Here is a 24699-nt window from a genome sequence, read left to right on the forward strand (position 1 = left end):
CTTGATAGAGGTATATAAAATTATGATGGGTATAAATAGAGTGAATACAAGCAGGCTTTTTCCACTGAGGCCAGGGGAGAAAAAAGCCAGAGGACATGGGTTAAGGGTGAAGGGGGAAAAGTTTAAAGGGAACATTGGGCAGGCTTCTTCTCACAGAGAGTGGTGGGAGAGTGGAATGAGCTGCCAGATGAAGTTGTAAATGCGGGCTCACTTTTAACATTTAAGAAAAACTTGGACAGGTATATGGATGAGAGGTGTATGGAGGGATACGAGTCAGGTGCAAGTCAGTGGGACTCAGCAGAAAAATAGTTCGGCACAGCGAAGAAGAGCCAAAAGGCCTGTTTCTGTGCTGTAATGTTCTATGGTTCTATGATTCTAAAAGAATGAAAGGAAGTGGGATTATACATTGGGATGAAAGGCTTGAAAAACAGAAGGAAGGAGGATCCACTATTGCATCAATGTTTCTCCTGGAGTTGTTCCCTTTAGCTCATTGCCCTTCAGTTGATGATCTTGAGTCTGTTTCTCCCTTTCCCTCCCCATTTACAACTCTTAACTAATTGAAGCAATATTTTCATGTTCTATATTCTGAAAAAGCTTCTATAATTTTGAGCACCATTTTTTTCATTATTCCCAATGCTGAGCCTTTTAAACTGCAATTTTATTCAGTGCATGAGCTTCATTCTTGGATTGTTTCCAAACGTCCACTATTTTTTGTTAAATTCATGGATTTGGTGAACAATCTCACAGGTTACAGAGCAGGAGCTCTAAATTTCAAACAAGAGAAAATCTGCAGATGCTGGAAATCCTAGCAACAAAATGTTGGAGAAACTCAGCAGGCCAGACAGCATCTATAGAAAAAATACAGTTGACGTTTCAGGCCAAGGCCCTTCACCAGGACTGAGGAGAAAAAAGTTCTAAATTTATAATCTTTGGATTACTTTTGATGCCATTTGCTAGTGAGTATGGAAATAGGAAGATGGGGTGGCTCAATATGTGGATAAAGGAATAGTGGAGAAGGATGGATTTTAGATTTAGACCATAAGACATAGGAGCAGAATTAGGCCATTCAACTCAGCGAGTCTGCTATGTCATTCCATCATGGCTGATATATCATCCCTTTCAACCCCATTCTCCTGCCTTCTGTCTGTAAACTGACACGCTGACTAATCAAGAACCTGTCGACTTCTGCTTTAAAAATACTCAATGATTTGACCTCCACAGGCATCTGTCCATGGCACTGATTTCTGGATCACAGACCAATTCTGGGGCAGGCAGGACTCGGTACAAGCTCGATGTATTGCATTTGAAACAGACCTGGTGTAACACCCTTGCAGGGGTATTTGCCAGTGATGGTGGGAAGGATTTAAACAGATTCATTGGGGGAATGGAGTACAGAGTATGTGCTCAGTTGGGAAGGTGTGGGGAGAATGTTAAGGTTAGTCCAACATGGATGGAGAACTTATTTAATAGAATTAGCAGAGCACATGACTATGATAGGGTACATTGGAAGAATCCAATTCTAAATTGCATCTGTCTTAATCCATGAAGTTTGACTAACAAAGAAAGTAAACCTGGAGTTTTGATCATCACATGTAAATTTGATATTCCTGCTTTGAGAGAGATGTGGTTTTCCGAAGTGCTAGACTAAAAATATTCTGGGATACGAGTTTTGATGAAAGATCTCAGTCCGAAATTTTGACTGTACCCTTTTCCATAGATGCTCCCTGGCCTTCTGAGTTCCTCCAGCATTTTGAGTGTATGTTGCATATAAAACTTTAAGGTATGATGGGAGACTGTAAAATAGGAGGTGACATTAAAATATTGATTACAGAATCTATTACTGTTGGAATGAGGTGGGTTTTCTGAGGTGGCTTTTCAAATAAGATCATCTGGGTAACCTTAGGAGCAAAACCGTTTGCTGTAGGTATTCTACAGGTCTCCTAGTCTATAGGAGATGGAGGAGCAGGGAATGACAGGTGCAAGTATAATAAGGTTATAGTGATCAAGATTTCAATTTCCTTAGTATTAGCAGGGATCCCTTTAGTGTGAATGGTGTACAGGGGTGGAATTTTTAAGTTGCATCCAGGAAAGCTTTTTGATACATAGCTCCACTAGAAAAGGATCAGTACATGATTTAATCTTAGACAATATCACAGGACAGATGGTTGAAATGTTTTTGGGGATTGTGGCCATATGTTTCCAGATAATCGTAGAAAAGGATAAGGATATGCAGAAATCCTGAATTTGGAAAGGGCCTATTTAAATATCATATGACAGAATCTGGCTAAAGTAGACTGGAAGCATTTAATTGTTGGTAGGCCCAAAGATAATGAGAGAGTGTGACAGAGCACAAAGGCTGGAATCTGAGACAAAGGAAGGAACACAATTCTAGAGTAACTCAGCAAGTCAAACAGAATCTGTGGATACAAAAGTAAGTTGATGTCTTGGATTGAGATGCTGCAACAGGCTGAGAAGGGGTAAGGCAGTTTTTTAGTATATAGCACAATAAGTGGGTGGGTGAGATACAAACATTTGTAGATGCTAATAGGTGATAGAGAGGGGATGAATGGCAGATGGGACCAGGTTGGGGGAGGGGCTAGGAAAGGTGAATAAAGAGAGAAGAAAACAGTTGAGTGTACTTGGAGGAGAACCCTGGTGTTGTGGGGTATCTGAAATTAGAAAATTAGATGTTTATACCATTGTGCCATGCCTCCTGTTGAGAAGAGATGTGGTAGAGATAGAAAAAAGAGATGGTATTCCTCCAGGAAGCCAGATGGGAAGAGGTATTGGCAAGGGTAGATAAATCTGGACCTGATGGAATGCACCCTCGGGTTCTGAAGGAAGTAGCTGGAGAGATTGTGGAAGCATTAACAATGATCTTTCAAGAATGGATGGGTTCTGGCATTGTACCAATTCACTGGAAATTGCAAGTGTTATTCCGCTATTTAAGAAGGGTGGGAGGCAGCAGAAAGGAAACTATAGACCTGTCAGCCTGAAGTCAGTGGTTGGGAAGTTGTTGGAATTGATTATTAGGGATGAGATTACGGAATACCTGGAGGCACATGACAAGATAGACCAAAGCCAGCATGGTTTCCTGAAAGGAAAATCCTGCATGACTAACCAACTGCAATTTTTGAGGAAATTACAAGCAGGGTAGACAATGGAGACACAGTAGATGTGGAATACTTGGATTTTCAGAAGGCCTTTGACAAGGTGCCACACAGGAGGCTGCTTAGCAAGATAACCCATGGAATTACAGGGAAGTTACTAACATGGGTGGAGCATTGGTTGATTGGCAGAAAGCAGTGAGTGGGAATAAAGGGATCCTATTCTGGCTGGCTGCCAGTTACCAGTGGAATTCCACAGGGGTCGGTGTTGGGACTACTGCTTTTTATGATGTATGTCAATGACCTAGACTATGGCATTAATGTATTTGTGGCTAAATTTGCCGATGATACAAAGACAGGTGGATGAGTGGTAGTGTTGAGGAAACAGAGAGCCTGCAGATGGACTTAGATAGTTTAGGGGAATGGGCAAAGAAGTGGCAAGTGAAATACAATGTTGGAAAGTGTATGGTCGTGCACTTTAGTGGAACAAATAAATGGACAGACTATTATTTAGATTGAAAGAGAATTCAAAATGCAGAGATGCAAAGGGACCTGGGAATCCTTGTGCAGGATACCCTAAACTTTAACCTCCAGGTTGAGTCAATGGTGAAGAAGGCGAATGCAATGTTGGCATTCCTTTCTAGTGGTTTAGAATATTAGAGCAGGGATGTGATATTAACGCTCTATAAGGCAATTGTAAGACCACACTTGGAGTATTACGTGCAGTTTTGTGTTCCTTACTTTGGAAAGGATGTGCTGATGTTGGAGAAGTTTCAAAGAAGATTCATGAGAATGACTCCAGGAATGAAGGGTTACCTTATCAGGAACATTTGGCAGCTCTTGGGCTGTATTCCCTGGAACTCAGGAGAATGAGGGCGGATCTCATAGAAACATCCTGAAATTTAAAAGGCCTGAACAAATTAGAGATGGCAAAGTTATTTCCCATGGTAGGGGAGTCTAAGACAAGAAGGCACAACTTCAGGATTGAAGAACAGCCTTTTAGAACAGAGATGCGGAGAAATTACTTCAGTCAGAAGGTAGTGAATCTGTGGAATTTGTTGTCATGAGTGGCTGTGGAGGCATTTAACGCAGAGATAGATAGATTCTTGATTAGCCAGGGCAGCAAAGGGTATGGGGAGAAGGCAGGGGAGTTGGGATGACTGGAAGAATTGGATCAAACCATGATTGAATGGTGGAGCAGACTCAATGGGCTGAATGGCCTACTTCTGCGTTTATATCTTATGGTCTTATAGGTAACTGTGGGAGTTGGTGGATTTATAAAATACGCCAGTGCCAAATCTGTCTCCTGAAATGGAGAAGAGATCTCTGTCAGAAGGAGGCCTTTTGAAGAGACTTTGAACCAAGTCCCCTTTAGCATCTTTCAAGGACATAGAACATTCCATGGCATCATGAGGGAATAGAGCATGACCTGGCTAGTGGACAATCAAGTGGTATATTTTTTACATATGAATTAGTTTTAATTGGCAAATTTGGGTTTTTTTGTGTGTACATATTGACTATTCCTAAAATACCTTAGAGCATTTTGGGATTATGCTCTAAGGGTGGGATGGTGAAGTGTGCTAAATGAATTTTTTTTTTGGTGTGAAATTTGTACTCCTAAACACTCATAAATAACAGATATCCCATTGTGCCAGTTGAATCCAATTTCTAATGGACATTTGTGTCCTGAAGTTTTACTAAATGGTAAAATGCTAGTTTCAAAGTAGTTAAGATCCTACTGAGTGTATGGGGGAAAATACACACTCTTAAAATTTACAGATTATAAGAGACAAATGAATTTAGATAAAGAAAGTTAGCAATAAACCTGTTGATAAATTGACTTTACTGTGGCATGCATTTATTTCCCTGTATAAATGAGCATAATCTGATTAAACGTTCACTTTGCAAACTACTTATTGTACAATTTGGAGCTAATCTAACTATTTAATTGAGATGCTTCAGTCAGATTGTATACCTTGTTTACTTTAGGTTATTGGAATATTGATTACTTCAGCACATCATCCTTTTCCAGAAAGTTGGAGCAGAATCTGCCAGAAGCTCAATCTATCCCAAAAACAAATTGAGTGCTGAAGCAGAAAAGGGCATTAACTATGTAATGAAACAAACACCATAAAATACAATTCAAGAAAAGGTTACTGAATTCTAGGCAATGTTTTTAAACTTTTTTTTTTCAGTACCTTGCACCCGAAGTGCTCAGAAAGCAACCTTATGATAATACAGTAGACTGGTGGTGTCTGGGCTCTGTTCTGTTTGAAATGCTGTATGGCTTGGTATGTATTCTCAATTTCTCATTTGAAATCCATTATATTTTTAGTAAGCCATTTTGTATTTGAATCATTTTTGGATTAAATAAAAATAATGTATTTGTTCCAGACTAAACAGCATTTTTAATTATATAACCATATAGACATATAATTATAGTTTTTGTGTGTATATAATTATATTATAGAATTATAGTTTAATGCTACTGAACTTTTCAGTGGGTTTCAATCATTGGATGCAGTTGTTGGTGAGGTTTAAAAAGAGCTTGGGGCCTTTGGGAGCTTCTTGGCAGCTTCAGTTATAACAATCTCTTAGGCACTTAGCAGGGGCCAATAAAAAGAAGCGAGTTATAAGCAGGGCAGCCATTGTTGGAGCGGTCAGGCTTTGTCCCAAAGCGAGAATAGGCGTAGGTTAGAACTTAAAACTTGAGAAATTGGAGGAATAACAAGCATAGGCAGAGTGATAGTTAAGGTAATGGAATGCTCCTCTGGGAAGATGTGGGAATGCAGGATACCTAGCAGTCTCCCTGATGACTACATCTGCAGGAAGTGCACCCAACTTCAAATCCTGACTGACAAGGTCAAGGATCTGAAGCTGAAGCAAGATGTACTCAGGACCAAACTGGAGGCAAAAAAACCTCAGAGCTGAGACTTTTACTGAGGTGGTGGTAAATGGGTGACCACCAGGAGAAGTAAGGGGAGAAAGCAGTCAGTGCAGGGTTGTCCTGTGGCCATTCCCCTCAGCAACAAATATATCCTTTCGATACATAAGAACATAAGAAATAGAAGCAGGAGTAGGCCATCTAGCCCATCGAGCCTGCTCCTCCATTCAGTAAGATCATGGCTGATCTGGCCATGGACTCATTTCCACCAACCTGCCTTTTCCCCATAACCCTTAATTCCCCTACTATGCAAAAATCTATTCAACCTTGTCATAAATATATTTACTGAGGTAGCCTCCACTGCTTCATTGGGCAGAGAATTCTACAGATTCACCACTCCCTGGGAAAAGAAGTTCCTTTTCATTTCCATCCTAAGTCATCCTTCTTCTCCCCCCCCCCCCCAATCCTGAGGCTATGCCCCCTAGTTCTAGTCTCACCTACCTGTGGAAACAACTTCCCTGCCTCTATCTTATCTATCTCTTTCATAATGTTATATGTTTCTATATGATCTCTAATTTTTCTGCATTCCAGCGTGTACAGTCCTAGGCAACTCAATCTCTTTTCAATCGTCTAACCCCCTCATCTCTGGAATCAACCTGGTGAGCCTTCTCTGCACCACCGCCAAAGCCAGTATATCTTTCCTCAAGTAAGGAGACCAGAAATGCATGTAGTACTCTAGGTGCAGCCTCACTAGCACCCTGTACAGTTGCAGCATAACCTTCCTACTCTTAAATTCAGTCCCTCTGGCAATAAAGGCCAACATCCCATTTGATAAGCAGGCCTTCTTGAAAACCTGATGCACCTGCAAACCAGCCTTTTGTGATTCATGCACACGCACTCCCAAATCCCTGTGCACAGCAGCATGTTGCAATTTTTTGCCATTTAAATAATATCTTCTCTTCCATTTTTCCTTCCAAAGTAGATCAACCTGCGGTATACTCTATCTGCCAGCCCCTTGCCCATTCACTTAACCTATCTATATCTCTCTGCAGACTCTCTGTATCTTCTGCACAATATACTTTTCCACTCAATTTAGTATCATCATCAAACTTCGATACACTAAGCTTGGTCCCCTCTTCCAGATCGTTAATGGATATTGTGAATAGTTGCTGGCCCAGTACTGACCCCCGCGGCACACCACTCACCACTGATTGCCAACTGGAGTATCACCCATGTATGGCAGATCTCTGCTTTCTGTTAGTTAAGCAATCCTCTATCCATGTTAGTACATCACCCCAACTTTATGCATCCTTATGGATAAGTCTTTTATCCAGCACTTTATTGAACACCTTCTGGAAATCCAATTAAATAACATCCATCTGTTTTCCCCCCCCATCCACTGTGGTCGCTATATCCTCAAAGAACTCCAGTACGTTTGTCAGACAGGACCTAACATTACTGAATCCATGCTGCATCTGCCTGATGGACTCATTTCTTTCCAGAGGCTTCATTATTTCTTCTTTAATAACTTAAAGCATTTTCCCAACTACAGATGTTAAACTAACTGACCTATAGTTATCTGCCTTTTGCCTACATCCTTTTTTGAACAGTGGCATGACATTTGCCGTCTCCCAATCTGCCGCCCAGAGTCCAGCAAATTTCGATAAATTTCACCAAAGCCTCTTATATAATTTCTGCCATTTCTTTCAGTACCCTCGGATGCATTCCATCAGGACCAGAGGACTTATCTATCTTCAGGCCCATAAGTTTGCTCAGCATTACCTCTTTAATGAAAGCTATTGTATCAAGGTCCTCACCTCCCATCACATCTGTAACATCTCTCTTTGGCGTGTTAGACATGCTCCACCATGGAGACCAACACAAAATAGTCATTCAAAGCTTCTGTCACTTCCTTATTACCCAATAACAATTCCCCTTTCTCATCCTCCAAGGAACCTGCGTTCACTATAGCCACCTTTTTCTCCATTATATAATTATAAAAATTATAATCTTCCAGTTTCCTACTACTCTTGGTGACTTAGTACGCATGAGCTTTTTGTTTGATACCTTCATGTATTTCCTTAGTTATCCAAAGCTGGCTCTCTCCACTCTTATTGTCCTTGCTTTTAACTGGTATATACTTTTGTTGAGCACCATGAAAAATCTCTTTGAAAGTCTTCCACTGATCCATCATATAACCTGTGTTCCCAGTCTACATTAGCCAAATCTTCCCTCATCCCATTGTAGTCTCCACTGTTTAGACATAATAAGCTGTCCACAGACAAGCCCTGACAGGCCCTGTTCAACTTTTAAAACAGACATGTGAAATCCACAAGGAACTGTCTCCAATTCAATGCACGATTTCCCACTGTGCAGAAGCTTGAAAAGGGGATTCCTAAAAGTAGATCCAAATGCTTTAATGTCTATGTGCTGCTTGCAGCCCAGAGAGTGTTCAACTGCTGACAGAAAGAAATGATCAAAAAAGAAACCATTTCGGCAAAACCAGTACCTTTATTTTTGCAGCCTCCTTTCTACAGTCGTGATACTATAGAGATGTACGAATACATCCTTCACAAGCCACTGCAATTAAGACCAGGAACAAGTAATGAAGCATGTTCTATCCTGCAAGGACTACTTGAAAAAGAGAGCCAGAGGAGATTAGGAGCAAAAGAAGATTTTGTAAGACTTTCTTTCAAAACCTTAAAATCTTGCACCATTTATTTATTTTACAGTCATACATGTCTCTTAACTTCATTTCACTTTGTATCACAGCAGAAACATTTCTTGTCTTCCCAGCATCCCTAGAATCCTTTTTTTATGGCCTGGCTATGTGAATGTCATGGGGTCAAGACCTGCTTTACAGATTTGGCCACAACTTTACAACAGATGGAGTGCAGTATTAAATACATTCAAAGCTTGTTAGTTTCTTTATTCTAATCATTATTTTCAAAATAAATATTATTAGTTCACAGGCTATAACTGAAATTTTATTTATTATTCAAAACTAGTACTATTGCTGTTCATTTTCTTCTTGTCCATTCTGGAATATTTGGCTTGGTTCTTCAGTGAAGCTCTTTGTGAATGTACGCCACTTGATTTTTATTACTTATGTTATGTGTCCGGCAACAATGAATATAGAATTGCATCAGGTTATATAAACAAACATTTATTAAACTCTGCTCAACAAAAATAAAAAGTAAACAAATGACAAACTTAACTGGAAGTTAACTGCTATACGGCAACTCTGGAACAGTTCATAAAGTGGTAAATGCAAACACAATCTTAAAGTGGTAAATACGAAAGTCCCAAGTGATTTATACAGTCAATTAGGAGAGACTTTCCTGAAGTAAAAAATTCCTCAACGACGTGATGTTACTGCTGATCCCGGACGAAATATGCCTCGTACGAAGGATTCACGAAGAAGGAAATAAAACCGGTTTAATGGAACTGACCTTTTCCTTGGCGCATAACACTGCACAACCCTTTCTGCTCTTACAGGCAGGGGTTATCTCAGATGTAGGTCACTATTTTCTGAATGAAGATTCAATAAGGTCGATCCTGTATTACACCGCCAATGACACCAACTTTACTCGATCTTTTGGGTTCCTGTACTTCGGTAAAGTCTTCACTCTCCCATACTTAGACTTTAAAGTTAAATCAAAAATACATCAAACAAAACTGGCTAAACTGCCAGCACAACAATTCTGTACATTACAATAGAAAGTAAAACTCCACTTTAAAACGAAACTACGTCATGAGACAAATACACAGCACAACGGAGTAACTGATGAATTAAACGACAACTCAACTGAAAAACTCCTGCATCACAGCAGGCTTTCCTGTTTTATACCTGTTGGAACATGTCATCACGTGACCTCACACTGGTGGGAAAATTACATCACCCGATCATCAGAAGACCATTACATCATGCTCACTAGATATTCAATTTCATCATGGTCATAAGACGGTCACAAGATACCCACGGGGTATGTAACACTTCAGATAATTCCACAATTTTTGAAGTTAAGTGATGTCCGTTGGCTGCATTACTCATTTAATATCTTATTATCTATTTAAGCACACTCATGGAACCTTTAGCATCTGAACAAGTAGGAGAACAAAAACAGTCTTTATATCTTATCCAAAACATTATTAGTTTAGAATTTACATATATTAAGACTTAGTAACAGTCAGCTCGTACCATTACTTAACTGACAGCAGCTTCTGGGGCATACGAATGCACAGTTAAATGTTGAATTCTCCCAAGTAATGCTGTTTATAGTCAATGAATTGATAAAAAGTATTTGAAAATTCTTCTAAACACCCTGAAAATATGACAGTTTGAAGTTTTTAATGGTGTGCCTTTTAACATTTGACCTTGCATCTTTGAGTGTTATATACTTATTTCATACTCTTAAATATTTAAAAAGTAGTTAAAATATACTTTTTATATTTTCATTTGCTGTCCAGGACAATTCTTAATTGTCAATAACTGCTCAGTGAGTTTGATGATACCAGAATTCCTCTTGAACTGGCACCTGACAGCAAGTGAACTTTGGGGAAAAAAAGAAATCTGCACAACAAAGGTTAATGGATCTTTCCAGTCAACTCTTTCCATGTCAAATGCTGCCCATTGACACTGATTGCAGTAAGGAAGCCAACTTACTTCAAGACTGCTTCCCATTAAACTGCTGAAATAGTGGACTTAACTACAAATATAGATCTTCAACTTCCACTTGAATCCAGAACATTCTGATTTGCAGCTCTTGAGCAACTAGAGTACTTTAGGTGTTAATTCTACTGAGTCAGCTCTTAGGCTGTTTTCTACCAGTTGAAAGAGAAAGGATCTCAAAATTCAAAATAACCAAGTAACAGAATTTATACTTTTCTAGTGGTTTAGTAAATGCCTTTTATATGTTTGTTCATTTGTTATATGCCGATGGGTGATTATGGTATTTCCATGACCATAGTTGTGCTCTACAGAAGTGGTTTGCCATTGCCTTCTTTTGAGCGGTGTCTTTACAAGACAGGTGACCGCAGCCATTATTAATACTCTTCAGAGATTGGCTGCCTGGCATCAATGGTCACATAACCAGGACTTGTGATATGCACCAGTTGCTCATACCACCCTCCACCACCAGCTCCCGTGGTTTAACATGACCCTGATTGGGTGGGAAAGGAGTGGCTAAACAGGTGCTACACCTTGCCCAAAGTGACCTGCAGGCTAGCAGAAAGAAGGTGTACCTTACAACTCCTTTGGTAGAGACATAGCTCCACTGTGTTACCAACACCCTTTTATATGAAGCTGTTTAAGATTGCTGCTGCATATTAATTTATTGTGTGGGTTCTCATTTACAGGCTGAAATCAAATGCCATCCCTTTTTTGATGTTATTAACTGGGAAGAGTTAGATCGGAAGGAAATTTCTCCACCGTTTAATCCTAGTGTGGTATGTAACTATATTAAACAATTAGATTAAAATCATGTAAGTGCAACATATCTGAATGTCATAACCGTTTTGAGGATGTGACAACACTAGCATTTGTGTTTCAGACTGGTCCTGAAGATCTGCAAAATTTTGATCCAGAATTTACGGAAGAACAAGTTCCACACTCCATCTGTCATTCTCCTGACTGGTCCATTGTCAGTGCCAGTGTTTTAGAAGCTGATGATGCCTTTATTGGCTTTTCTTATGCTCCACCTATTGAAGATTCATTTTTATGAAGGTCATCTTCTATAGGAAACTGAACACAACACAAAATGAAAATACCTTCATAAGGATACATGTGGACTTATGATTTTACACCATAACTATATCTACATGTCTTAAATAAAGCTAGTAGCAATTCAGTGAATTTTGAACCTCTAATCTACTATATACAGACTTTACATTCCTTGTGCAACTTTCAAGTGATCGAATGTTTACTTCACCATTTTCAAGTCTGAAGATTCCGAAGTGTTGCATTTTTAACAATAGCTTATGATTGCTTCCCCCCCCCCCCCAGTTTTATTGAAATACTGATGAAGTGCTCTACATTATATCTTTTAAATATCATGGGCACAGTTAATCAATGTTGGTAATTAAAGCTGGATTAATATGTACTGTGATGGTTCTCTTGAGCTGATATATTGTGACTGGCAAATTGAAGTTTACAGACATATTTTCACTTGTCACATGGTAATAACTTGTCATATTTAGATTCTGGTCAAAATTTTTATCAGTTCACTTGAAGATTCACTTGAATTGTCACTCAGTAAAAAAATTGCATTTATGGTGTAGACTTTACTTGAAAATGGAGAAAAAAGCATGACCTTGCAGGTTAAATACATGAAAATGTTTTACAAGTTATTTAATGTGCACTGGGCACCACCTATTAAACATTACTTTTGTTTTACTAAAATAAACTGGAAATGTACATAACAGAAAAATCTCTATCTGAATAAGATGAAACTACTTTTATATTATAACATATTTAACCAGTGCACTGTGCTTGAGGTGGATGTAAACTGATACTGTAAAGCAATTAAATAGCACATAATTAAAAATATATTCTCAATAGTTTTTATTGATAATATTTTTTACATTTAGTTTTAGAAGGATAATGCAAGGATAATTTGAATGCAAGTGTTAATTTAACATTCAGATGCACTGTTTTCCCTTTTTAACACATTGGTAAAATTTGGTGTGCACAGAATCACATCTGATTCTTCATGTTTTGATCCATTATTCTGCCACATTGATGAAAGACTTATAGGCCAGTTGTAACAAACCCTTCACGAGGAAATCAACAGATGCTGAAAATCCAAAGCAAAACACACAAAATGCTGGAGGAACTCAGCAGGCCAAGCAGTATGCATTAAAGAGTGAACAGTCAACATTTTGGGCCAATACCCTTCATCGGGACTCCAACCAGTTCATTTAGCAGGTGGAGAACATAGTTAAGTGATTTTTTTTCCCAATTATTTTCTAGATTACTTATGTTGTTCCAGAACCCACACCACACCCAGGCTATCCTCTATTTATTCCATATGTATTCTATGTGTAGAATAATCATGATGTGAACTGTAAGCAATGTCATTTTTTATAAAATACTTTATACTTTCCTCTTTTTGTATGCTGATAACAGATAAAATTGGTGTTCAGAAAACTCTTGCCGGTAACTTGGAGTCCATGTCTGTAGTAATGGAGGAAAGTTATTCAGGAGAAATTGATGGTTTGTATTTAATTGATGATGATATGCCTGCTATTTGCAAATGTTGCTCAAAATGTTTTGAGCTTGTTTTAAGATGTTATAATTTATTCTGTGTAAATGAAACATCATCTTCAACATTGAAGGGAGAAGCTCTTAATTATATACTTAGTGGCCATTTTATTGTGTACACCAGCACATCTCCAGTGAGTGGCAGTTCTGGAGGCAAAGATGCCTTGTTAATGAGAGGGGTCAGAGAAGAATGGCCAGACTGGTTCAAGCTGATAGGAAGATGCTGGTAACTCGAAACAACTGCTTGTTACAACAGTGGTCTGCAGAAGATCATCTCTGAATGTACAATAGATTGAGTCTGAAATGGATGGGCTACAGCAGCAGAAGACCACACCAGGTTCCCCACCTGTCAGCTAAGAACAGGAAACTGAGGCTACAGTGGGTGTAGGCTCAACAGAAGTGGACAGTTGAAGATTGGAAAAACATTGACTGGTCTGATGAACCTCAATTTCTGCTGTGACATGTAGGTGATAGGGTCATAATTTGGCATAAACTATCCTGCTTTGTGTCAATGCTTCAGGCTGGTGGTGGTGGTGCAGTGGTGTGGGGAGTGTTTTCTTGGAACTCATTATGCACCTTAGAAGTTTTGAACTCAACACAGTCCTAAAGTATCAGGCATAATGCCCCTGAAAGCTGGTGTAACTTTAAAGAAGCCACCAAACACATGTAGATTTTGGTACTAGTTGTGGTTTGTCTACTGTATTATTAATATAATATTTGGTCATATATGCGTGGATCCAAAAGAGATTGGGAAATCAGAAATGGATTTTTTTCATCTATATTTACTCGTGAGATGGACATAGAGTCTATAGAACTGAGACAAAACAGTAGTGAGGTCGTGGACCATATCCAGATTACAGAAGAGGAAATGCTTGCTGTATTGAGATAAAGTTGGGTGAATAAGTCCTCGGGACCTGTCAAGATGTCTCATTGGACCTTGTGAGAGGCTAATGCAGAAATTGCAGCGGCCCTGGCAGAGGTATTTTAAATGTCCTTAACAACAAGTGAGGTGCCAGAAGACTGGATGTTAGCTAATGTTGTTCCGTAGTTCACTAAAGGTTTAAGAATAAGACAGGGAATTATAGGCTGGTGAGTATGATGTCAGTAGTGGGTGAATTATTGGAGGGTATCCTTGGGAGTCAGGATGTGTAAATATTTAGATAAGGCCTGACTAGGGATAGTCAACATGGCTTTGAGCATGGTAAGTTGTGTATAACCAATCAAAGTTTTTCAAGGGGGTTATCAGGAAAATTGAAGGAAAGGCAGTAGATGTTGTCTCTGTTGGCTTTAGCAAGGCCTTTGACTTAAGTCCTGCATGGAGGCTGGTCAAAAAGGATCTGTCACTTGGCATTAATGATGAGGCAGTAAATTGGATTTAATATATAAATTGGTTTTTCAGGAAAAGCCAGAGAATTGTAATAGATGGTTGCCTCTCAATGGATACCTGTGGGTGGCGGTATGCCACTAGGATCAGTGCTGGGCTTGGTTGTTATTTGCTGTTTGTATTAATGCAATAGATGCTATTGTAGAAACTGGATCAGCATATGACACCAAGATTGGTGGCATCGTGGCCAGCAAGGAAGAATTTCAAAGCTTGCAGGAGGATCTGGACCAGCTGGAAAAGAAGACTGAAAATAGCAGATTAAATTTAGTTTGAGGATTTGTACTTTTGGAAGACAAACAGGAGTAGGATACAGTAAATGGTGGGGTGCTGAGGAGTGTGGTAGAACAGAATGATATGGAATACAAATCCATAATTCCTTGATAATGGTTGTAAAGACAGCTGTTTGCATATTGGCCTTCATAAATCAGACTATTGAGTATAAGTTGTCATGTTATGTTGAAGTTGTATTATATGCTGGTAAGGCTGTATTTGGAGCATTGTGTGCCATTCTGGTCACTTAAATACAGGAAAGTTATCAATGAGATTCAGAGTACAGATAAAACTTGCAAGGATGTTGCAGATCTGAGGGCCTGAGTTATAGGGAAAAGTTTGAATAGGTTAGGACTTTTTACCCCCCCCCCCCCATAAATATAGGAGAATATAGAAAGAATAAATGTGGCAGGCTTTTTCCATTGAGGTTGGGTGTAACTAGAACAAGAGGTCAGAGGTTAAGGGTGAAAGGTGAAATATGTAAGGGGAACCTGACAGAGAACAACTTTACTGAGGGTAGTGAGATTTTGGAGCAAGTTGCCAGTGGATGTGGGTTCAATTGCAACATTTAAGAGAAGTTTGGATGAGTACATGGATGGGAGGAGTATAGTCCAGCTGTACGTTAATGGGACTAGGCAGAGTTATAGTTCAGCTTGAACTAGATGGGCTGAAGGGCCTGTTTTGAGCTGTAGTGTTCTTTGATTCTGTAACACAAAGGGTGCAAGTGTGCTCTTCTAATGAAGAATAGTAAAGTTAACTCTGCTGTTGTGACCAATAATCATCACTCAATAAAGCACAGATTGTGTTAGTTCAGAGTACATTGAGTACTGCCAGCTTCTACAAAACTATATTAATGTCTGATTTCTGACAGTATAATTCTGTCAATCCTAAGGGCACTTAATGCCAGGCTCAATCTGGTGAAACACAGTAAATAGAAATTAATCTTGTCAATTTCTGCATCCTTTTCTCACGTTATCCTTTATGCCTATGCAACCAAATTTCACTGCCATGGCCATAGTCATAACATAGTTTGTATCCCACACATGCAGGCATTATGTTCAAACAATAAAAGGCATATTCAAGTCAAGTCAAGGCAAGTCACTTTTATTGTCATTTTGACCATAACTGCTGGTACCTTGCATTGTAAAAACGAGACAACGTTTCTCAGGATGGTGTTACATGACACAGTACAAAAAACTAGACTGAACTACCTAATAAAAAAACAACACAGAGAAAACTACACTAGACTACAGACCTACACAGGACTGCATAAAGTGCACAAAAAAAGTGCGGGCATTTACAATAAATAATAAACAGGACAGTAGGGCAAGGTGTCAGTCCAGGCTCTGGGTATTGAGGAGTCTGATAGATTGGGGGAAGAAGCTGTTTACATAGTCTGGTCGTGAGAGCCCGAATGCTTCGGAGCCTTTTCCCAGATGGCAGGAGGGAGAAGAGTTTGTATGAGGGGTGCGTGGGGTCCTTCATAATGCTGTTTCCTTTGCAGATGCAGCGTGTATTGTAAATGTCTGTGACGGCTGGAAGAGAGACCCCGATGATCTTCTCAGCTGACCTCACTACCGCTTTTCCACATGAGACACGCTATTCTGCAGATGTTCAATCTTGAGCAATATACACAAAATGTCATCAGCATCAATGGAGCGGAATAAACGGAGTGTAGCGATCCCCGACAAACTCGCAGGTGAATTATCGCCTCACCTGGAAGGGGCCCTGAATGGTAGTGAGGTATGAATGGTGTAGGGGCAGCAGTAGCAGTTGTTCCACTTGCAAGGATATAAAATAGACTGACATAGATACCCATTCATATATGAATGAAGCTATAGTAAATTATCAATGATGCCGAACATTGCCACACTCTGATCCGCACACTGAGATCCGGGCTAAGCCTGATCTGCAGCAGACAGCTGTTGCCGCCTCTGATTTTGATGGCAAAGTGTGTTAAATGTTGCGCATTGTGTTTGAGCAATGAGGTTGAATAGCTTGCATGCAGCTGTGGAGCAGACAAATATGAGACTAGTCACAAACATGAGAAAATCTGCAATGCTGGAAATCCAAGCAACACAAAATGCTGAAGGAACTCAGCAGCTGTACTCTTTTCAATAGAGGCTGCCTGGCCTGCCGAGTTCCTCCAGCATTTTGTGTATATTGAATGTTGGACCGGAATCCCAAACCGATCAATGAAGATTGTTGATAAGCAAATACCTTTTCAAGGATTCGGGAAATAACATTATTCTATTTCTATGGATTCAGTGCATGGAGGAATAATTTATATTGCATCAGGTTAGCAAGCAGTAGGCAGTGGTTTAAAATGTTGGTTATGATAGATTGTCTCTAGAGATTTTAGGAAATTGGCGTGACCAATAATGAGTAGAGACTGTTCAGTGAGACCTCATTAATGGGTCTGGATTGGTTTATGCTTGAGCCGTGTCCTCCCTTCCGACACTGTGGCCAAATGCTGCCCCTTAGTTCCTCAATGGCAACTGATTAATAAATAAGTTAGTGTTGTTAACAAAAAACTTTTATTACTCTTGTACAATTTTCTACAATGTACAGGCAAGATACCTCTGCTCTCGCAAACCCTCCAGACCTCCTCCGCCTGAGGAACTTAGTCTGAACTCTGGACCCTCTGGCTGAATTCCCTGCTTGCATTCTGGATGCTGGTTCACATTCGGACTAACGAAAGAGTCTGATGCCCCATCGCTGTTGAATCATTGAAGGTGTCGATCAGCCTGCTGAATGTCTACATTTTATTGACCTTCAAAAAAAAAAGCCTTTGCACCGTTAACCTTAATAGTTCCAGTGGTTAGTGAATTGCACGACAGCTCCTGCCGAAAACCGACGCAGGCACGTGGGGCACCTGGAGACTCTCATGCGCGCCCACGAGTGACGAGTTGATGTTTTGTCTGCTCTAATTGCACAGGGGGCGCCAATGAGCCAGGGGCCGCTGCGCCTGCGCGTCAGTGTCCGGCTTCGGGCGGCCCAAGGGAGGAGCAAAGCCTGGTGTTTGACAGCTCAGTGCGGGAGGTAAAGGCCCGGTCCTGCCAGCGTGAAACAGCGCCGAGTGGAGCGAAGGATCCAGCGAGAACTGCAACAAGCCAGACCTGGCCCTTCTCTAAAAATGGCACCTGAGGATCTGGCTCTCAAGGAAGTGGCCCTAGTTTACTTGGACAGGACTGCAGGGCTAGACAAATTTATCAGTGACTGCAGGCGGTACAATGGTAATATTTTTGAAGGAAAATACCTGTAAATACCAAAAATCCCTCAACTAATGAACTATCCTATGTGCAAATCTTATAAACTGAGACTACACATCTCCCATCGACACCACACATTGGATGATTGTAGGCCCCAGCCATACTGAATTTTTTCTTCACCTCCTTACTGAACTTGGTCAAACATGGAGCACATCCCTCCCCACCATCCACAGTATCTATATTAGGGGCTGCCTCAAGAAGGAAACATTTGTCATAAAACATGGAAATCTACAGCACATTACAGGCCCTTCAGCCCAAAAATTTGTGTCAACCATGTAACCTACTCTAGAACCCGGCTAGAATTACCCTACTGCATAGCCTTCTGTTTTTCTAAGTTCCATGTACCTATCTAAGAACCTTAAAAGACCCTTTTGCATCCGCCTCCACTACCACTGCCAGCAGTGCATTCCGTGCAACCACCACTCTGTGTGTGAAAAACTTACCCCTGACATCCCCTCTGTACCTATTTCCAAGCACCTTAAAACTATGTCCCCTCATGTTAGCCATTTCAGCCCTGGGAAAAAGCTTCTGGCTGTCCACACAATTAATGCCTTTCATAATCTTATACACCTCTATCAAGTCACCTCTCATCCTCTATCACTCCACGGAGTAAAGGCCAAACTTACTCAAGCTATTCTCATAAGGATATTCCAATCTAGGCAACATCCTTGTAAACTCCTCTGCACTCTTTCTATAATATACACATCCTGTATATTATAGAAATCCTGTATACATCCTGTATATCTGATTGTGACCAGATCTGAATACATCATCAAAAATCCCCACTACCTTCTCACAGTTACCTTCACATAGGAAGTAAAGAACCATGAAATTCCACACTAACAGATTCAAGGATAGCGACTTCCCTTCAGCCATTCACTTCTTGAATCAATCTGCACAATCTTGATTACTACCTCAGTATAACAACATCATGACCACTTTGCAATATAATGGACTTTTTGTTCTAATTGTGTTCTTTCTTTAAATATTGAGTATAATGTATGTTATGTTTTTATGTGAACACCAATGATCTGATGCATTGTGACTGCTGCTGCAAGTAAATTTTTCATCACCTGTGCTATATATACTTTTGCAAAGTCCAATAAATCTGACTTGGAGTTACATTCCCATCACTTCCACATCACACTGGCTTCATGATTTTCTGTATCTCATGAACCCAAGGAGATACAGAGCATGTGCAATATTTGGTATTTGGCCAACTCCTTACACAACTAATGAGAAAGATGTTATTGTGAGATGTCCCTTTACAAAGTTAAAAAGAGTGTAAACCATGTAAGCCTTTAACCCATGTATTGTAAACTAAATGTTTTGTTATATGTATGCTGCCCAACAATTCCAACCTGTTTCTCAGTGAGTTATCTTGAAAGGAGAGCAGGCAGTTGGGTGATTCTCATGCCACAACCCCACATGACTGCCCCTCATCCTCTATGGCCTTTCCCTAAGGTAAAGAGAATTGTTCAGGTTTAATGAACTCATTCCCCAATATTTGAGCACTGGTCATGTTTTAGGTAACCTGCCCAGCTAAGAAAGAACACAGCAGTAAGGAAAATCAGATACAAGGAGTGAAGGCTCCCTTCTTTAGTTCCAGTCATCTTCAGAGAAATTTCCAATTAGAATAGTTTTTCTACCAGCCAGGTTAATGCAACATACTGTCATTTTCTATTTTGAGGGGAGCAATTTAAAATAGAATTAAACCACTAAAATATTTTTATTAATTTGCCTGCCTGGTGAAGATCAGCCTGATAATTACAATGTCAGACTAGAATGTATTGCAGTTTGCCTTATTGAAATTAGGAGAAGCAAGAAGGGGCACCAGTGAGATTATAATATGAATCAAGAATTTTAATTTTTGCAACTCTGGATCACTATTTATGTAAGTACATCTTGGATAATAAAATCTACATCCAGTTTTAATAAAACTCTCTGTGGTATTCATTTATCTCCTGCTGTTCTTCATCCAAATAGCCCTTTGCCAATTACTTTCAGCTGGCATCACAGCCATTCAGTCTTCAATTTTTTTAAGTTCTCCAACCCTTTCCTTTTTATTCTCTTTCCACCCCTCTCCCCTCATTGTAACTTGTATCAATTCTAACTTTGTTACTGTTTTTTTTTGCCTCCACAAATACTTCCTGATCTTTAGAGTGTGTTCAACATCTTCTGTTAAAAGGGTTGTGGAGGTATATTTATAGGAGAATCTGGTAATATGAATATGAGATTACCTGATTTGTCTTAAAATGGTTCAAGGCTTCCCCGATGCCATAAAGGACAGACTACCTCTTGACTAATTCTCATCTATTTCCTAAACCTCTGCTCACTCCATATCCTGAAAAAAAAAGTTCTCATGGTACTCCCTCCCCAACAGTCTCCAGGATTTCTGCTAACTCCAACAAGATTCTATCACTATACATGTGTTCCCTACCCCTCCTTTCCCCTTTCAGCAGCCCTAAATCCAATGTTCCACCCCTACCAGCCCTCCCTGTGAGTTTGCATGGAAGCATATCAGATAAATTCAGAAAGGGGTTGGGAACACATGGTAGAACCTTGTTGGAGCTGGCAGTATTTTAGCAGTTACTAACTCTGATTAGTATGCATGTACATTTATTTTGACAGTCTTCTTCTAGGATCAGAATTACAAATATTTTGGTTATTCTGCGCTTACTTTACAGATTCCAAACAATGTCATGCTGTCTATCGCTTCATTATTTATGTGAATCCATCTGATCTAACAGAGTTGGATGCAAGACTTGGTAACTGTGTTCTTCATCAGCCAATAAGAGCAACGTGTTTGTTTCAGTCTGTGAGTAAGAAGAGAAGTCCTGAATGATGCTAGTGGTGACAAACAGTGATTTTTAAAATATTTTCAGTTCCAGTTTTCATAATTCTTATAGTTTAACTGAAGTCTTGCAGTGTTCAGAGGTTAATCAATTTAAGAATATTTTTCAGGTGTGCTTCACATCTATCAAGACATTGTCACTAATTCCACAAATAGAAACTGAAAGTCAGGTAAATAGGGGTATCAAGTTCCAATTAAACTTTATCAAGTTGACTGTTTTATGTATAATGGTATAATGGTTCTTTGCATATAAGATACAACAGCAAGCTGACTTATCCAAAAAGTCACATGCCATTTCTTTGCCCATATTGCAAATGATATACATTATATCCTGTTGTATTCTTCCACTGTTTTCTATGCTGTCCACAATACCACCACTCTTCATATCAACTGCAAACTTACTAACCCACCCATCTACATTTTCATCCAGGTCATTTATATATATCACAAATGGCAGAGGTCCCAGTACAGATACTTGCAGAACACCACTAATCACAGACCTCCCTTTGACCATTACCCTCAGTTATCTGTGAACAAGCAAGTTATGAATCGAAATGGCTAATTCACCATGGATCCCATGCATCTTAATCTTCTGGATGAACCTCCCATGAAGAACTTTGTCAAATGCCTTATAAAAATCCATGCAGACAATATCCACAGCTCTACCTTCATCAATCATGCTTGTCACCACTCAAAAAACTCAGTTAAATTAATAAGACACAACTTGAAAGTATCAAGTTGGATAAATCACCAGGACCAGATTAGATATACCCCAGGCTACTGTGAGAGGTGAGGGAGGAGATTGCTGAGCCTCTGGCAATAATCTTTGCATCATCAATAGGGACAGGAGAGGTTCTGGAGGATTGGAGGGTTGTAAATGTTGTTTTACAAAGGAGTAGAGATAGCACAGGAAATTTTAGACCAGTGAGTCTTACTTCAGTAGTTGATAAGTTGATGGAAAAGATCCTGAGAGGCAGCATTTGGAGAGGCATAATATGATTAGGAATAGTCAACATGGCTTTGTCAAAGGCAAGTCATGCTTTATAGGCCTGACTGAATTTTTTGAGGATGTGACTAAACACATTGATGAAAGAGTAGATGTAGTGTATATGGATTTCAGCAAAGCATTTGATAAGGTACCCCATTAAAGGTTTATTGAGAAAGTAAGGAGGCATGGGATCCAAGGGGACCTTGCTTTGTGTATTCTGAACTGGCTTGCCCACAGAAGGCAAAGAGTGGTTATAAATGGGTCATATTCTGCATGGAGGTTGGTGACCAATGGTGACCAATCAGGGATCTGTTCTAGGACCCATTCTCTTCGTGATTTTTATAAATGATCTGGATGAGGAAGTGGAGGGACGGGTTATTAAATTTGCTGATGACACAAAGGTTAGGGGTGTTGTGGATAGTTTGGAGGGCTGTCAGAGGTTACAGTGGGACATCGATAGGATGCAAAACTGGACTGAGAAGTGGCAGATGGAGTTCAACCCAGATAAGTCTGAGATGGTTCATTTTGAGGGGTCAAATATGGTGGCAGAATAAAGTATTAATGGTAAGACTCTTGGCAGTGTGGAGGATCGGAGGGATCTTGAGGTCCAAGTCAAAAGGCACTCAAACATGCTGTGCAGGTTGACTGTGTGTTTAAGAGGGCATACAGTGCATTGGCTTTCACCAACCGTGGGATTGAGTTTAACAGTTAAAGGGTAATGTATAGCTGTATAGGACCCTAGTCAGACCTCACTTGGAGTACTGTGCTCAGTTCTGGTCACCTCACTACAGGAAGGATGTGGAAACTATAGTAAGGGTGCAGAGGAGATTTACAAGGATGTTGTCTGGATTGGGGAGCATGCCTTATGAGAATAGGTTGAGTGAACTCGGCCTTTTCTCCTTGGAGCGATGGAGGATGAGAGCTGACCTGATAGAGGTGTATAAGATGATGAGAGGCATTGATCGTGTGGATAGTCAGAGGCTTTTTCCCAGGGCTGAAATGGTAAGTTTTTTACATAGAGAGTGGTGAGTGCATGGAATGGGCTGCCGGTGACTGCAGTGGAGGCTGATACAATAGGGTCTGATACAAGAGGCTCCTGGATAGGTTCATGGAGCTTAGAAAAATAGAGGGCTATGGGTAACCCTAGGTAATTTCTAAAGTGAACACATGTAAAGTATGGCCTGTATTGTGCTGTAGGTTTTCTATGTTTCTATGTTTGACCCAAGTTTTTTAAATGCTTATATATCCTATTCCTAAGAATTCTCTCCAGTATCTTCTCTACTACTGACTTGAGACTTACCAGTCTAGAGTGTCCAGTATTATCCCTTGTTCCCTTTTCAAAAAATGGAATAACATTAGCTACTCGTCAGGCCTCTGGGATGTTGCCTGTGGCTGGAGAGGACATGTAGATATTAGTCAAGGCCCCAGCAATCTCTTCCCTTGCCTGTCTCAATAAGCTGGGGTATATCCTATCAGAACCTGGGAACTTAACCGCCTTAATGCTCTTTAACTCCTCCTCTACAAAATATCCTAGCATATCAATACCATGTCCTTCTCCTTGCTAAATACTGATGTAAAGTACTCATTAAGGACCTCACCCGCATCATCTGCATCAAAGCAAATGTTCTTCCCTTTATCTTTGAGTGCTATTACTTTCTGCCCAGTTATCCTCTTGCTCTTGATGTACTGTATAATCAGAATGCCTTGTGGTTCTCTTTAATCCTGCTTGTCAAGGACTTTTCAAGACCCCTCCTGGTTCTCCTAATTACTTGCTTTAGTTCTTTTCTGTCTTCTTTATCCTCAAGGGCTCTGTTTGATTCTAACTTCCTAAGCTTTACATACTTTTCCTTTTCTTTCTCGACTAAATTTGTCACCTTTTTCCAACATCCAGGGTTCGCTTGCCTTGCCATTTTTGTCCTTTCTTCCTACTGGAACATAACCATCTTGTACTCTGTGCAGTTGGTTGGTCTTTAAACACCCTCCACATGTCAGATGTGAACTTGCCCAATAACAGTTGTTCCCAATTAACTCTCCCTAGTTCCTACCTAATGCTGTCATAATCTGCCCTTCTCCAATTTAATACTCTCCCACAAGGTTCATGTTTATCTTTATCTATCCTTAGCAATCTTGAGATTTAAAGGAGTTGTAATCTCTGTTCCCTAACTGTTCACCCACTGAATTGTCAGTCACTTAGCCAGGCTCATTACCAAACACCAGGTCCAGTACTGTCCTTTCTCTTGTTGGACTATTGACACAGTGATTTAAGAAACCTACTTGAATGCGCCTAACAAATTCTGCCCCTTCTAACCTGCTTGTACTGAGAAGGTCCCAGATTATATTAAGGAAGTTGAAGTCCTCCATGACAAAAATCCTATTGTTTTTACACCTTTCCTTACTCTGCCTGCATATCTGTTCCTCAGTGTCCTGGTGGTTATTGGGAATCTGTAGCACAATCCCATCAGAGTCATTGCATCCTTCCTATTTTTGAGTTCTACTCATAGACTCATTAGGTGAGCCCTCCATTATGCCCCCTTTGAGGGCAGCGGTGATATTGTCCCTGATTAGTAGTGCAATACCCCACCTCTTCTAACTCCCTCACTATTTAAAACATTGAAACCCTGGGATATTAAGCACCCATTCCTGTCCTTCTCTCACCAAGTCTCTGTAATGGCCACAACA

At 40.0% G+C, this 24699-nt stretch overlaps 2 protein-coding genes across 10 annotated transcripts in view; both read left to right on the top strand.

Annotated features, from left to right (window-relative positions):
• Positions 1 to 13147, top strand: part of sgk3 (serum/glucocorticoid regulated kinase family member 3) — a 110855-nt gene extending 97708 nt beyond the window's left edge. For 8 of the 9 annotated variants that reach the window (XM_059982088.1, XM_059982105.1, XM_059982115.1 and 5 more), the window contains 4 exons: positions 5303 to 5398; positions 8515 to 8670; positions 11350 to 11439; positions 11544 to 13144. In XM_059982088.1, the coding sequence (XP_059838071.1) occupies positions 5303 to 5398; positions 8515 to 8670; positions 11350 to 11439; positions 11544 to 11714 (513 nt within the window). In that variant the 3' untranslated portion in view covers positions 11715 to 13144. Of the gene's footprint in view, positions 1 to 5302; positions 5399 to 8514; positions 8671 to 11349; positions 11440 to 11543 lie in introns of all 9 variants that reach the window. The other variant, XM_059982151.1, reaches the window with a different exon arrangement.
• Positions 13148 to 16501: 3354 nt separating this feature from the next.
• The window catches only part of mcmdc2 (minichromosome maintenance domain containing 2), a 55732-nt gene continuing 47534 nt past the window's right edge, over positions 16502 to 24699 (top strand). Inside the window, exons 1-4 of the mRNA XM_059982163.1 lie at positions 16502 to 16605; positions 17478 to 18142; positions 20866 to 20996; positions 21143 to 21202. Coding sequence (XP_059838146.1) covers positions 18043 to 18142; positions 20866 to 20996; positions 21143 to 21202 — 291 coding nt within the window. The 5' untranslated portion in view covers positions 16502 to 16605; positions 17478 to 18042. The remainder of the gene's footprint in view (positions 16606 to 17477; positions 18143 to 20865; positions 20997 to 21142; positions 21203 to 24699) is intronic.

This window comes from Hypanus sabinus, chromosome 1, assembly GCF_030144855.1.
Source record: "Hypanus sabinus isolate sHypSab1 chromosome 1, sHypSab1.hap1, whole genome shotgun sequence".
In the NCBI taxonomy this organism is placed as follows: Eukaryota; Metazoa; Chordata; class Chondrichthyes; order Myliobatiformes; family Dasyatidae; genus Hypanus; species Hypanus sabinus.